This window comes from Carettochelys insculpta, chromosome 1, assembly GCF_033958435.1.
Source record: "Carettochelys insculpta isolate YL-2023 chromosome 1, ASM3395843v1, whole genome shotgun sequence".
Taxonomy (NCBI): Eukaryota; Metazoa; Chordata; order Testudines; family Carettochelyidae; genus Carettochelys; species Carettochelys insculpta.
The window spans coordinates 53,141,662-53,155,080 of NC_134137.1; the positions used below are offsets into that span (position 1 = coordinate 53,141,662).

General features: G+C 46.3%; 1 protein-coding gene across 5 annotated transcripts in view; it reads right to left on the reverse strand.

Annotated features, from left to right (window-relative positions):
- The window catches only part of N4BP2L2 (NEDD4 binding protein 2 like 2), a 91,448-nt gene that overhangs the window by 13,789 nt on the left and 64,240 nt on the right, over positions 1 to 13,419 (reverse strand). For all 5 annotated transcript variants that reach the window (XR_012644279.1, XM_074986335.1, XM_074986307.1 and 2 more), the window contains exons 7-8: positions 11,552 to 13,326; positions 7,664 to 7,749 (exon numbers count right to left, since the gene is read on the reverse strand). Coding sequence is in view for 4 of the 5 variants with exons in the window: in XM_074986335.1 (XP_074842436.1) it covers positions 7,664 to 7,749; positions 11,552 to 13,326 (1,861 nt within the window). In the remaining variant the exon portion in view is untranslated. The remainder of the gene's footprint in view (positions 1 to 7,663; positions 7,750 to 11,551; positions 13,327 to 13,419) is intronic.

The following is a 13,419-nucleotide window of genomic DNA, read 5'->3' on the forward strand; positions in this document are numbered from 1 at the left end:
GACAGGACACATGCAGGGCACCTACATTAACAAGAAGGAGTACCACTCAGTGGTACTCAAGGCCCTGGTGGACGCAAGGGGCCGTTTCCTAGACGTGTGTGTGGGGTGGCTGGGCAGGGCCCAGGACGCCCAGGTGTTCCAGAGTTTGTGGTTGGGACGCCAGATGCAGGAGGGCACATATGTCCCCCTGGCAGGAGCTCCTGCTCAGGCACGTCATGATATCCCCCGGCATCATGGCTGATGCCGCGTAACTGCTGCACCTGTGGCTCATGTGGCCCTATAGTGGGTGCACATGCTGGCCTAGGACACCTTTAATGGACGCCTCAACCATTCCAGGGACACAGTCAACTAGGCGTTTGGGAGGCTGAAGGGGAAGTTTCGCAGCCTCCACACCAGGTTGGTTGTCAGCCTCCCAAACATCCCCTCAATCATCGCCGCCTGCTGTGCCCTCCACAACCTTGTGGAGGCCCAGCAGGAACCCTTTATCCAGAGCTGGGCTGCAGACCCAGGGTCCAGCTATGAACAGTTGCCCACTGCTCCACGCTGCAAGGTACAGAGGGATGCGGTCAAGGTCCAGGAGGCCTGCTCTGATCCTCCCAGCCACACTCCACACCACAAGCCCCCACCACACCCCCATCCCTCATGCTCTGTGGCTCAACTCTCTCCCACCAAGCACCAGGTACACGGGGGTAGGGTGCGAATATTGAACTTGAGTAGTACTGGGGTAATAAACGTTTATGCAAAACAAAACAGAACATGTGAAACTATTTATAGTGCACGGGGGAACAGTCCACAGGAGGGAAGCAGGGGGGGTTAGGTGGGGGGACTGAACTGGGAGGCAGGGGCTAGGTGGGGGAAGGCTCAGTCACCCAGGGTCACGGGGGGCCAGGAGCTGCATCAGCCATGGCTGCCCCTACTGCCCTGGGTCCAGGGCCCCCTGCAGGGCTGTGATGGGGCCAGGACCACAGAGAGGTAGGGCTGGGGTGGGGGTGCTGTGGGCTCAGCCGCCGCAGGTTGTGCGGCAGGGGCCACTGGGGATGGGCCAGGTGTGCCTGCCTTGGCCAGCAGCCACCAAGCCAGTTCCAGGCAGGCAGACGGTGACAGGTCTGCTGGGAGGTGGGCGGCTGCCAGAGGGGCAGCTGTGGGGGTTGGCTGTAGGGCAGGCTGGTGAGGGGGCAGGTGGTTGGGCAAGGCAGGTGGCTAAGGCCTGGGCCACAGCATCCAGGCTGCCTGCAAGCAGCACCCACATGTCCCGCTTCATTGCCAGACAGTCCCAGAGCACCCCAGTCATCTCCCGTACGACCGTCCAGTTAGTGGCCACCTCTTCATCTCTCCAGCGCCATCTGGAGGCCATGCTGTGGCAGGATACAGGGTAGGGCAATGGGTCAGCCTCCTGGCCCCCTGCAGTTGCAATCCACTCCGGTGTGCTGCAGCGCCTTTTTGACGATCGAACTGTGGAAACAGAAGGGGACAGGGGGATGGCCCGTTAGGGCTGGGTCCCAACCCTGGGGGGGGGGGGGGGGGGGGGCTCGGCCCCCACTCCACTGGCCCCCGCTCCACCCCCACACCACAGATGGCCTGTGAGCCCCGTGGGATCCTGGGTGCCCAGAAATTCCTGCCTGACAAGGGGCAGGCCCCGTTCCCTTCCCTCCCACATCCCCAGGCATGTGGGCTGCAGGGCTGTTCTGGGGGAGGGGCTCTGTCCCCACTGACATTCTGCTTGCCCCGTACGTACCGGCTGCAACCTCCCAGGACGCCGGTGAGGGTCAGCTGGAGGGGGGCCTGCTGGGTGTCCCACAGGGGAGGACAATGACGAGGCTTCTGTCGTTGGAGCCCTCATCATCAGTCTTGGTTGGCTGCTCCCTGCATGGGGAGCTGGTGGTGCCGGAGGGGCCTGCCTCATCCTTGCTGTTCATGCAGGGTGCAGGTGGTGTCCACCACGTGCTCTGGGGTAGCCACTTTGCTGAGACCCAGGAACCTGTGCAGCTCCTGGTAGTGGGGATAGTGGACGGGCTGTGCCCCTGAGTGGCTGGCAGCATTGTGGGCCTTGATGTAGGTCTGCCTCAGTTCTTTGACTTTTATCTGGATAGAAAACAACATATCATACTGCAGGAACAGCAGGCTGCTCAAAACAAGGAGGAGAACTGGAAGCAGGTTACCTCCAGGAGGAGAAAACCAATTCAGGTCTCTCCAATTCCAGTGGAGTTAAGTAACCACTTTCAGCCTCTCTCCACAGGCGATACGACGGAGATAACTGGGGCTGAAACCTCTTAGGGATTGGATCTGAAAGAGTCCCCACGGCTTGGGATGCGCAGTCCTAGGGATGGGGGTTCTATGAACACAACCCCTAAGAGAAAAAGACGGGTAGTGGTGGTCGGGGACTTGCTCCTAACAGGGACGGAGTCATCCATCTGCCATCCAGACCTAGAATCCCAGCAAGTTTGCTGCTTGCCTGGAGCTAAAATCCAGGATATTAGAGTCCCTGCGAAAAATCGTTAAACCTGTAGACTATTTCCCCTTCCTACTTCTCCATGTAGGAACCAATGATACAGCTAAGAGCAACTTTGAAGAGATCACGGCAGATTATGTAACCCTAGGAAGGAAGATCAAGGAATACGGAGCACAAGTGGTGTTCACATCTATCCTCCCTGTGGAAGGAACAGGTCCACGTCAGGATTGTTGAATCACAGACGTAAATGCATGGTTGTGTAGGTGGTGTAGCAGGGATTTGTTTTTTTTTTTTTTCCCACCATGGGATTCCCTTTTGTGAACAGGGATTGCTGGGAAGAGATGGGATCCACCTAATGAAGAGAGGAAAGAGCATATTTGCGGGCAGGCTTGCAAACCTAGTGAGGAAGGCTTTAAACTAGGCTCATTGGGGGACGGTGACACAAGCCCTGAGGAAAGTGGGTAAGGAGGAGGGAAAAATCAAGTGGGTTTCCTGGGTGAAGAGGAGAAAGTGGGCCAATCAGCCACTTCTCTAAGATGCGTGTACACTAATACCAGAAGCCTAGCGATAAAACAGGAAGAATTAGAGGCCCTAGCACAGTCAAAGTAGTGTGAGGTGGTTGGAATAAGAGACTTGGTGAGATGATTTGCATAACTGTAGCATGGTCATGGACGGTTATAAACTGTTCAGGAAGGACAAACGGGAGAAAAGGAGGAGGAGTTGTGATCTATGTGAGGGAGAAGTATGATTGGTCAGAGCTCCAGTATAAGGAGGGAGAAAATCCAGTTGAGTGTCTTTGAGTTAAGCTTAGAGGAGGAAGTAACAGACGTGATGTTGTAGTTGGTGTCTGCTATACACCACCAGATCAGGGAGATGAGGTAGATGAGGCTAAGTGAAGCTTCCAAATCACAGGCTCTGGTTCTCATGGGAAACTTAAATCATCTGGACATTTGTTGGGAGACCAATACAGCAGCACACAGACAATCCAGGATGTTTTTGGAGAATGCTGGGGATAACTTCTTGGTACAAGTGCTGAAGGAATCGACCAGGGTTGACCAGCAGGTTGACTTGACTTGCTGCTCACAAACACAGAAGAACTAGCAGGAAAAATAGAAGTAGGTGGAAACCTGGGCTTTAGTGACCATATCGTAGATTTCAGTGTCTGGACAAAAGGATGAAAGGTGAGCGGTAACAAAGACACTTGATTTCAAAAGAGCAGACTTTGACTCCCCTGAGGGAACTGATGAGCAGGATCCCTTGGGAAACGAAGATGAAGGGGAAAAGAGTTCAAGAGAACTGGCACTATTTTAAAGAAGTCTTACTGAAGGCACAGGAACAAACCATCCCACTGCACAGTAAGAAATGCAAACATGGTAGGCAACCAGCTTGGCTTAACAGTGAAATCCTTAGTCAGCTTAAACTCAAAAAGGATGCACACAAGAAATGGAAACGTGAACAGTTGACTAAGGAGGAGTATAAACATATGGCTGGAGAAAGCCAGGAAGTAATCAGAAAAGCGAAAGCACAATTGGAACTGCAGCTGGCAAGAGATGTGAAGAGTAACAAGAAGGGTTTCTGTATGCATGTTAACAATAAGAGGGTTATCAGAGAAGGTGTGGGGACATTACTGGATCAGAGAGGTAACCTGGTGACAGATGATGTAGGACAAGTTGAAGTACTCAATGCTTTTTTTGCCTCAGTCTTCACAGACAAAGTCAACTTCCACACGACTGTCCTAGACAATGAAGTATGGGAAGGTGGAGGGCAGCCATCTGTGGGGAAGGAACAAGTTCTGAGCTATCTAGAAAAACTAGATGTACACAGATCCATGGGTCTGGATTTAATGCACCCAACAGTACTGACGGAATTGGCAGATGTCATTGCTGAACCTTTGGCCATTATCTTTGAAGACTCTTGGAGATCGGGGGAGATACCAATGACTGGAAAAAGGCAAATGTAGTGCCCATCTTTAAAAAAAGAAAGAAGGATAATACAGGAAACTATAGACCGGTCAGCCTTACCTCAATCCCTGGGAAAATAATGGAGGGGATCTTCAAGGAATCAATTTTGGAGCGCTTGGAAGAGGGGAAAGTGATCAAAAGTAGCCAACATGGATTCACCGGGGCAAGTCCTGCCTGACCAATCTGATTAGCTTCTATAAGGAGGTAACAGGCTCTGAGGACATGGGGAAGTCAGTGGATGTGATATACCTTGACTTCAGCAAAGCTTTTGATACGGTCTCCCACTACATTCTTGTCCATAAGTTAAGGAAATATGGATTGGATCCTTGGACTATAAGATGGATAGAAAGCTGGCTTGATGGTCGGGCCCAATGGGTAGTGGTTAACAATGCAATATCCAGATGGAGGTCGGTTTCAAGCAGAGTGCTGCAAGGCTCAGTTCTGGGGCCGGTGTTGTTCAACATCTTTATTAATGACCTGGATGATGGACTGGATTGCACCCTCAGCAAGTTTGCGGATGACACAAAACTAAGGGGAGAGTTAAATATGTTGGAGGGTAGAGATAGAATGCAGAGTGACCTGGATAAATTGGAAGACTGGGCTAAAAGAAATCTGATGTGGTTCAACGAGGAGAGGTGTAGTGTGCTACACCTGGGGCGGAAGAATCCCAAGCATTGTTATAGGCTGGGGACTGACTGGCTCAGCAGCAGTATGACGCAAAGGGACCTAGGGATTATGGTGGATGAAAGGCTGTATATGAGTAAACAGTGCACCCTTGTAGCCAAGAAGGCTAACAGCATACCAGGGTGCATTAGGAGGGGCATTTCAAGCAGATCTAGAGAAGTGGTTGTTCCCCTCTATTCAGCACTGGTGAGGCCACATCTGGACTATTGTGTCCAGTTTTGGGCCCTCTAGTTTAAAAAGGATATGGATGTGCTGGAGCAAGTTCAGCAAAGGGCTACAAAAATGATTAAGGGGCTGGAGCACAAGACCTAGGAGGACAGGCTGAGGGATTTGTGCTTATTTAGCTTGCAGAAGAGAAGATTTGGGGTGATTTAATAGCAGCCTTCAACTTCCTGAAGGGGAGCTCTAAAGAAGAGGGTGAGAAACTGTTCTCAATGGTGTCAGACGGCAGAACAAGGAGTAATGGTCTGAAGTTGAAGAGTGAGAGGTGTAGGCTAGATATTAGGAAAAACTACTTCACCGGGAGGGTGGTGAAGCATTGGAATGCATTGCCTAGAGAGGTGGTGGATTCTCCATCCCTTAAGGTTTTTAAGTCCTGGCTTGACAAGGTCCTGGCTGGGATGACGTAATAGGAGTTGATCCTGCTGGAAGCAGGGGGCTGGACTAGATGACCTCCTGAGGTCCCTTCCAGCCCTGTGATTCTGAGCTGCACGCTGTTGCCAGTGTGGTTGGGGTGGCTTTGGCTGGCGAGGCCAATGGCCAGCCAGTCAAAGGCCTCCGTGTTTCTGTGGTGGGCAACAGTTTGGCGAAAGACCTCCTCCTTCCCACCCCCACAGAGCAAGGAGGTCCTTCACCTTATCCTCAGTCCATGAGTGTCCCCTCCTGGCACGGCCCTTGCCTGGGCACTGTGAGCCCTCGGACTCATTGCCTGGGCGGTCCCTGGGGGGTGCAGGGGAGTCCTAGAGTGCTGCCATGGTGGCCAGGGGATGCAGATGCGGGCTGGTGCGTTGAGCAGGAGCAGTCCAAGTGGCACAATCTCAGCTTCCTGCCTGGGGTTGCCAGGGAGCTGTTTCCTTTAAGGTGGCCGGCAGGTACCACAGAGCCCTGCCTCAGTTGGCCAGAGTGTTTCTGTTCTCAAGGGGGGAGCTACCTCCTTGGTGGACTCCTTACTTTGAAGTAAGGAACGCATAGTGTCTACGCACACTTAACTTTTAAGTTAAACTTTGAAGTAAGCAACTATGACTTCCAAGTTAGCCTCCCTTACTTCAAAATTAACTTAGAAGTAAGGGAAAGCGTGTGTAGACGTGCTGTATGCTACTTCGAAGTAAGTTTGTGGTGTAGACGCAGCCTTAGGGTTATTTCTTCTCATCTATTTCCACAAGGGAAGAGTTTTGGAGAAAAGCTCTTCTTCTCTTCACCAGAGGGAGCGACACTGAGCTGGCCCTCTGATCAGAATGCACTGACAGAATTTAAAACAATTTTCTGACCACACAAAGTAAGCTAAGTAACAGTCAACCACTCAGCACATACTCTGTGTGCATTTTTGCTTGAAGTGATGGTTAAAGGATGACAGATGTCAGAAGGTGGAGTCCATATGTGATGTGCAGGTGCACAGGAGCCACATGTACCCCCACCCCTTGCCCCATCTCGCACTCACCTTCAGTGGGACAATCCTTGCCCAACACATGGAGCAGCATGAGCTTCCTAGCTTGTGCTTACTCTCAGGCTGCACCATCCAGGGGCAGAAGGAGGACTGCTCTGCATTCAGTGGAAGTGGCATGGCACTTCTGCAGGAAGAGGTGGGACAAGGGCAGGGCAGGGGAGGGAGAGACGTGGGCAGGGAAAGGGCAGGGCAGGGGCACCAGCTGTCTTTGATGGAGTCTACTTAGAGACCATTAGAACAATAGGAGGAGGAAAACGTAAATGGGGGACAATAGCTGAGGGTTCAGAGGAAGAACCATCATCAGTAACGAGGGGTTTTATTTTTGTTCACTGGTTCATGTTTTTCAGATTCTGTTCATCTACACCCTCAGTCCTTCTATAGATTAAAGCTCTCCCTTACACACAGGTTGCAAGACAGGCTGTATATAATGCCTCTTTCTTCACTGTTTTTATTAATTTATATAAAACATGGATATACCAGCAAGAAATACTCTTTTGATACATGAACTGAATGCATAAGCACTCTGATGGGAGAAGGGAGACAAGAGGGGCATAGATGCTAACACAAATTCACAGCCTCCTCCAGTCTCTCCAGAGGTGTGAAGAGGTCCCTCCTGGTCCTATGTGAAGGGGCACAGACATGGGCTGGCAGCTTTTTCTGTGGCTCTTGCCTCCCCATGGATCCAGCTCCCTGCTTCCCAGAACCTCAGAGCACCGTCTCCTAACACTGCCTCTTCTACCTCTTCCACTTATGAGCTCAATCTTGAAGGGAAGATGATGGCTCAGTGAGTATGAGGCAGGTGACCTGGGCCCAGTTCTTTGGAAATTTCTGTTTTCACCCTTCATTAATTAGCTCCTATTTACTCCAAAAATACAGGAAAACCTTGCAGAGAACTAAAACCTATACCTCAACAGACATCTTCCATAGTAAATGGATCTTCTTTGATGTTTTCCAGTCAAGAGGAACTATGTAATCATCTGGCAACAATGTTTCTGAAAACAAAGAAGGCATTTTCATAAATGATTATTAATACCGTGTAACATAAAGCAGTGATCCAGCAGAACAATATCATGACATAATATTTGTCAGGTTTTCATGCATATCTTAAGATAATTCTAGTTCAAACCAAATTGAGAATTTGGGTTTTATACAAATAAGCTTCAATAGAACCAATAAAAAATTCTATATTTTTGTTTAACAAGAACGTAAAGGTATTTTAAACCAAAGATTTTCCTGCAGTGTTTATATCCCAAAAATTACAGCTTTGTCTAAGTGCATGGGATCTGAAAAGTGAGATTTACTAGGAAAACCTCTAAAAACAAAAGTGAAACCGTATTCTCTAAATTAAATTAAATGCAACGAGTAAGCAAACATCTTTTAAATTAAAATGAAATTGTTTTTAAAATTTTATCAGTTTCAACAGATTACAAGTGGATATTTCAGCATAATGTAGAGATAATCTATATTCTATAAATCTGTCATATATGTAACCTAATAGCACTTAACCTCAATGATTACGTTGAAAAAAAATGTATTGTAGAAAAACAGTATAAAATGTTTACGGAATGTCTTTTATTGTATCTGTAGATGCATGACATTTGTTAACTAAACGCTATTTACCTTCCAATAAAACAACTAGCAACATTTATATAGTACTTTTAATTTAGGAATATTCCTAAATACTTTATGACACTATTCACTCATTTTAAAAGAATGAATATTGATACTCAAATCAGAATGGCCATTTCTACACAGGCCACTTCCTTCAGAAGTGGCATGCTAATACACGGAGCAAAAGATGCTAATGAGGTGCGGATGCAAATTCCCCACACCTCATTAGCATAACGTCACGTGATTTGGAGTCCAGAAGACCGTTTTTCCAGACTCCAAAACACCGTGTAGAAGCACAGCCCCGAGGTGGGGGGCCTTCCGGAAGGAAGTACTTCCTCCAGAGGCCCCTTCTTCCTGAAAATTTTTGGGAAGAAGGGGCCTCCAGAAGAAGGACTTCCTTCTGGAAGCACCCCCCGGGGCCACACTTCTACACGATGCTTTGGGGGTCCAGAAGAACGGTATTCCGGACTCCAAATCACATGACATTATTCTAATGAGGCACGGGGAATTTGCATCCATGCCTCATTAGCATCTTTCGCTTCGTGTATTAGCATGCCACTTCTGAAGGAAGTGGTCTGTGTAGAAACAGCCAATATGTCCAGGAAAATAAAATTAACACCTATAATTCTGAGACAAATACTACTGGTTCTTCAATAGTCACAAATAGCCAGCGCCTCAGGGCATAGCTATTTTTCAGCTTACATAGACATAAATTATGTCACTCACAGGGGTGGATTAACTCCCCCCATTCCCCTCCAGATAACATAACATATACCAATGTAAGCACCAGTGTGGACAGCCCTATGTTGTCAGAACAGCTTCTCCTGCCTACATAGCTACTGTCACTCTTGGGGCAGGGGTGCCGGAACGAGGCCCCAGGGGGCCATGGCCCTCCCATTTCTTGTAAGTGCACAGACCTGAATCCTCCGATTTTTACTATGGGGCCCACCCCTGCCCTTATCTCCCCCTTGGTCCCACTCTCCCAGCCAGTCTGACCCATGGACCCCAGCTGGGGACTCCAGGCAACATGGGTACTGTGCTACAGATCCTCCATCTGCCTGAGGTGGAGGGGCTGACAGCAGCCCCTATACCATATACTTAACCCCCAGGTCCCCCATCAGGACAGATGGAGGGTGCATGGCTTTTGCTATGGCCAGGTTGGGGCTCTGAGGCCCTGTCTCCTAACTGGAGCCAGATGGGGATAAGAGCTGTGCAGGCAGCTGTGCAGACTCTCCTGCACTGGGCAGGGAGCCTGAAGGGTGGAGACACAGGTCAGGGACTGCTCTTGGTCCTCTCACCCCAGCAAGGTGGAGGGTCTGCAGTTCCTTGCCTGCTCCAGCTTCCAGCTTGATTGAGGGTGGGGCATTAGGAGAACAGCAGACCCTGGCCTTCCCACACACATACTTTTGAAGAAGACTCTGCTGCCCATCATTGGAATTGGAGTAATTAAGATGACTGGAGAGTTAAATCAGCTATACAGAATACTTAGAGCAGTCCAGCTAAACCAGTGCAGTTGTTAATGTTTTCATTAAGGAGAGACCACAATTAAAAGAGTTAGGAGGTTCACAAGCCCCTTACTAAACAAGGACCTAAGGAAAGATTTACAGAGTCTTGAAAAATCTGTGGATCTCTGGTTTATGCTCACAGAACATTGTTGGTGATTGTGAATTGGATGAGAATACAAATTTTGTATCAGAGGAGGACTCTAAAGACTTATGCACATTCAAATGTACACACAGGAATAATCCCATTGTAAAATTAACTATATTCATAAATTTGAAAAATCAGAGCTTAAGCAGATCAATCTTTTTAGTCTTTATGAAAGGGCTTATGTGACTTAGTATACATTAAATTATATTAGAATATGAAAATTCAAGCTCTGATTATTCATTTTTCTTCTGATTATGACACCTGAAGATATGAACAAAGCATGATTAAAAGAATATTTGATACTAGAAAATATACTTTATGATTCTCAATTTCAAATTAAGTTTGATTAGGGATAAATTTTCATACTGCCTAAGTGACAAAGTATATCTGCCTAAAAGTCAGAGGGATATAGCCTCCAAAATTCCTATGGCACATCTGAAAATGTAATGTAGGTTAATTTTGAAATTTTGAAAATTTTTCCTTATAACTTTACATTATCAGTTAAGAGATAGCATTATATTACAAAGGTGAAAAACATTTACCAGCTAAGAAATACAAATACCAAAAACATGTGTTTTCATGTAATTTCCTAAATGACAGGTTAAAAATTTATTTAATATAAGTCATTTATGCAGCTGAAATTGCAACACAGCTGCAAGGACCTTCTTCAATTTAAAGTTAGTAAATACTCAGCATTATTTATGCAATGAGGATAAACTGCTAACAAAAGAAAACAACAATTGCTGTGTAGTACCCAGAGGTACTGAGACCTCAACTGGGGTGAGTGAAGTCTCTGCTCTACAGCCTCAGCTGAGAGCCAGCAAAGTCCTATGCTCACAGGTTCTATTCCTGGTGCCAGCAACTCGGGGCCGTGTCTACACGTGCCCCAAACTTCGAAATGGCCATGCAAATGGCCATTTCGAAGTTTACTAATGAAGCGCTGAAATGCATATTCAGCGCTTCATTAGCATGTGGGCGGCAGCGGCGCTTCGAAATTGATGCGCCTTGCTGCCGCGCGGCGCGTCCAGACGGGGCTCCTTTTCGAAAGGACGCCACCTTCTTCGAAGTCCCCTTATTCCCATGAGCTCATGCGAATAAGGGGACTTCGAAGTAGGCGGGGCCCTTTCGAAAAGGAGCCCCGTCTGGACGCGCCGCGCGGCGGCAAGGCGCGTCAATTTCGAAGCGCTGCTGCCGCCCGCATGCTAATGAAGCGCTGAATATGCATTTCAGCGCTTCATTAGTAAACTTCGAAATGGCCATTTGCATGGCCATTTCGAAGTTTGGGGAACGTGTAGACGTAGCCCAGGTCTGTCTGCGTTACAATTGCATAACAGATAATCTACAGAGCTGCAAAGCCCAATCTCTGTGCAAAGTACCATTTGGCAAGATACAAAGTAAATGTCACCAAAGTAATTATGTTAGCATCCAGCGATCACACTATATTATCACACTTGCGTAACAGCTAGCTTCCATGAGAAACAGACATATCATTAGGCACTCTTATAACATAAGTAATAAATAAATAAATACTACCCAGTGGAAATCCAGGGGAACCAAAAAGCTCTACAAGTTGAAATGCAAATCCCAATGATAAGGGAAGACCAAGAAAGTGGGATTTAGTATTTAAAGGATCTTGATCATCTTCAATTTGTAAGAGCTGTGATGGCTCACTGTCATCTGCTTTGTGCATAGGTTCACCACAGCTTTCAAATACATTAGCGTCCGTAGGACATTCAGATGTTACTTTAACAGTACACAAAATATCTGGTTGACTATTTGTAAGCTCTGAAGAGAGCTGTTCTCCGTCACCCTCTTTGTTATCAAATATTTTTTCTTCTTTAGAAGTTATAATTTGTTCCTTTGTTGAAGAAGCTATACAAAAACTAGAGGGAAACTTCTGAGCTGGAGAAGAAACAGCCTTCTTTGGAAAACACAGAGAAGAATCTGTCACATCATTATCAGAAGATGCTAGATGTTCTTGAAATTCAAGATTTTGCTCATTCTTTCCATATCCCTTACTTGATATTTTCTCCTCTTCAGCTTCAGAAATGTTTTCTAATATATGATCATCCATTAACAGAACACCCTTCTTCCCCTCCTCTATACTAACAGCAATATGCCTTGGTATATGAAAGTTTGGTGCCAAGTTGAAAATCCTTTTGCATCTTCTTTTTTTCTTAGATGGAACTGGCGTATCTACATTTCTTGCAACATTTACTTCAGTTAAGCTTTTTGTTAAAGTGACTTCCATCTCATTAAATGAAATATGTCCTTTGCCAATCAATAATGACTGTAGACACTGTTGAGACACTGTTACACTGCCACTCTCTTCATTTAATATTTGCAGAATGGCTTCTTTTTCTATTTCTTCATTAGATTCATGAGTTTGTTCTACTGTGCTATCAGGATAGGTCTGTTTGGGCCTCCTCACTCTTTTTGGTCTTTGCTCACATATGAACTTATGGGCACTCTCAGGCCAAGAACAAAAATCAGGCTTATCAAAACCAAGCTGCAACTGTGTATCAGTTAAATCAACTGAAAAAAAGGCCCAATGATTCTTCTCATTCCTTTTTGATATTTGTCTCTCTTTTATGGTTTTATCGGGCAAGACAACACAAATTTCAGATGTTCTCAAATCACGCTGGGGAGACAGTGTTTCTTTTTTTCTATTGCTTACATTAAATAATTTACTTTCTAAGTCATCTTCACATGCAGTTTGATCGGATTTAAGTTCATCTTGATTGTTAAACATTGCACCACTATTTTCTATGCTGTCAAAATCTGTCTCTAGAAAAGAGCCTTGAACACTTATATTTAAGTAATTGCTCTCGTTTTCCATATGGGTTTTAGTTTGATTTAGATCAACCGTTTGATCGTCAAGTGTAAATTCAATTAATTTTTTATTAGAAGCAGATGCCAAATTTATTAGAAATGGACCGCCATCTTCTTCAAGCAAGTCACTTTTCATTGGACTACCTGATGTTGCTGTAGTCTTAGACACAGCAATAGGTGAACTTTCTGAGCGATGCTCTGTAGCTCTTAGGCTTTCAGTATTGTCACCATTGGAATGAGCATCACAACTTTCTACTGGAGCTCCTGGATCTTCACTAAATGTAAATACTGATTTTCTGCTTTCTTCTTCTGAATCATCCTCTTCACTCTCTGATGTTTCCTGATCATTTGGAATATCTGATTTTTTCGGTGTGATTTTACCATGATTGTGCTTCATACTTCTGTTTCTTTTTCGCTTTTTCTTCTGTTTCATTTTGCTCAGCCTGTGCCCTGGTTTCTTCTTAATATCTGGTTCCCTAAATGAAAAACATAAATATGAATGAAAATCCATAGCAGTAATAACCCACTCATTATATGAAATTTTAAGAAAATATTTATTTAAACATTTG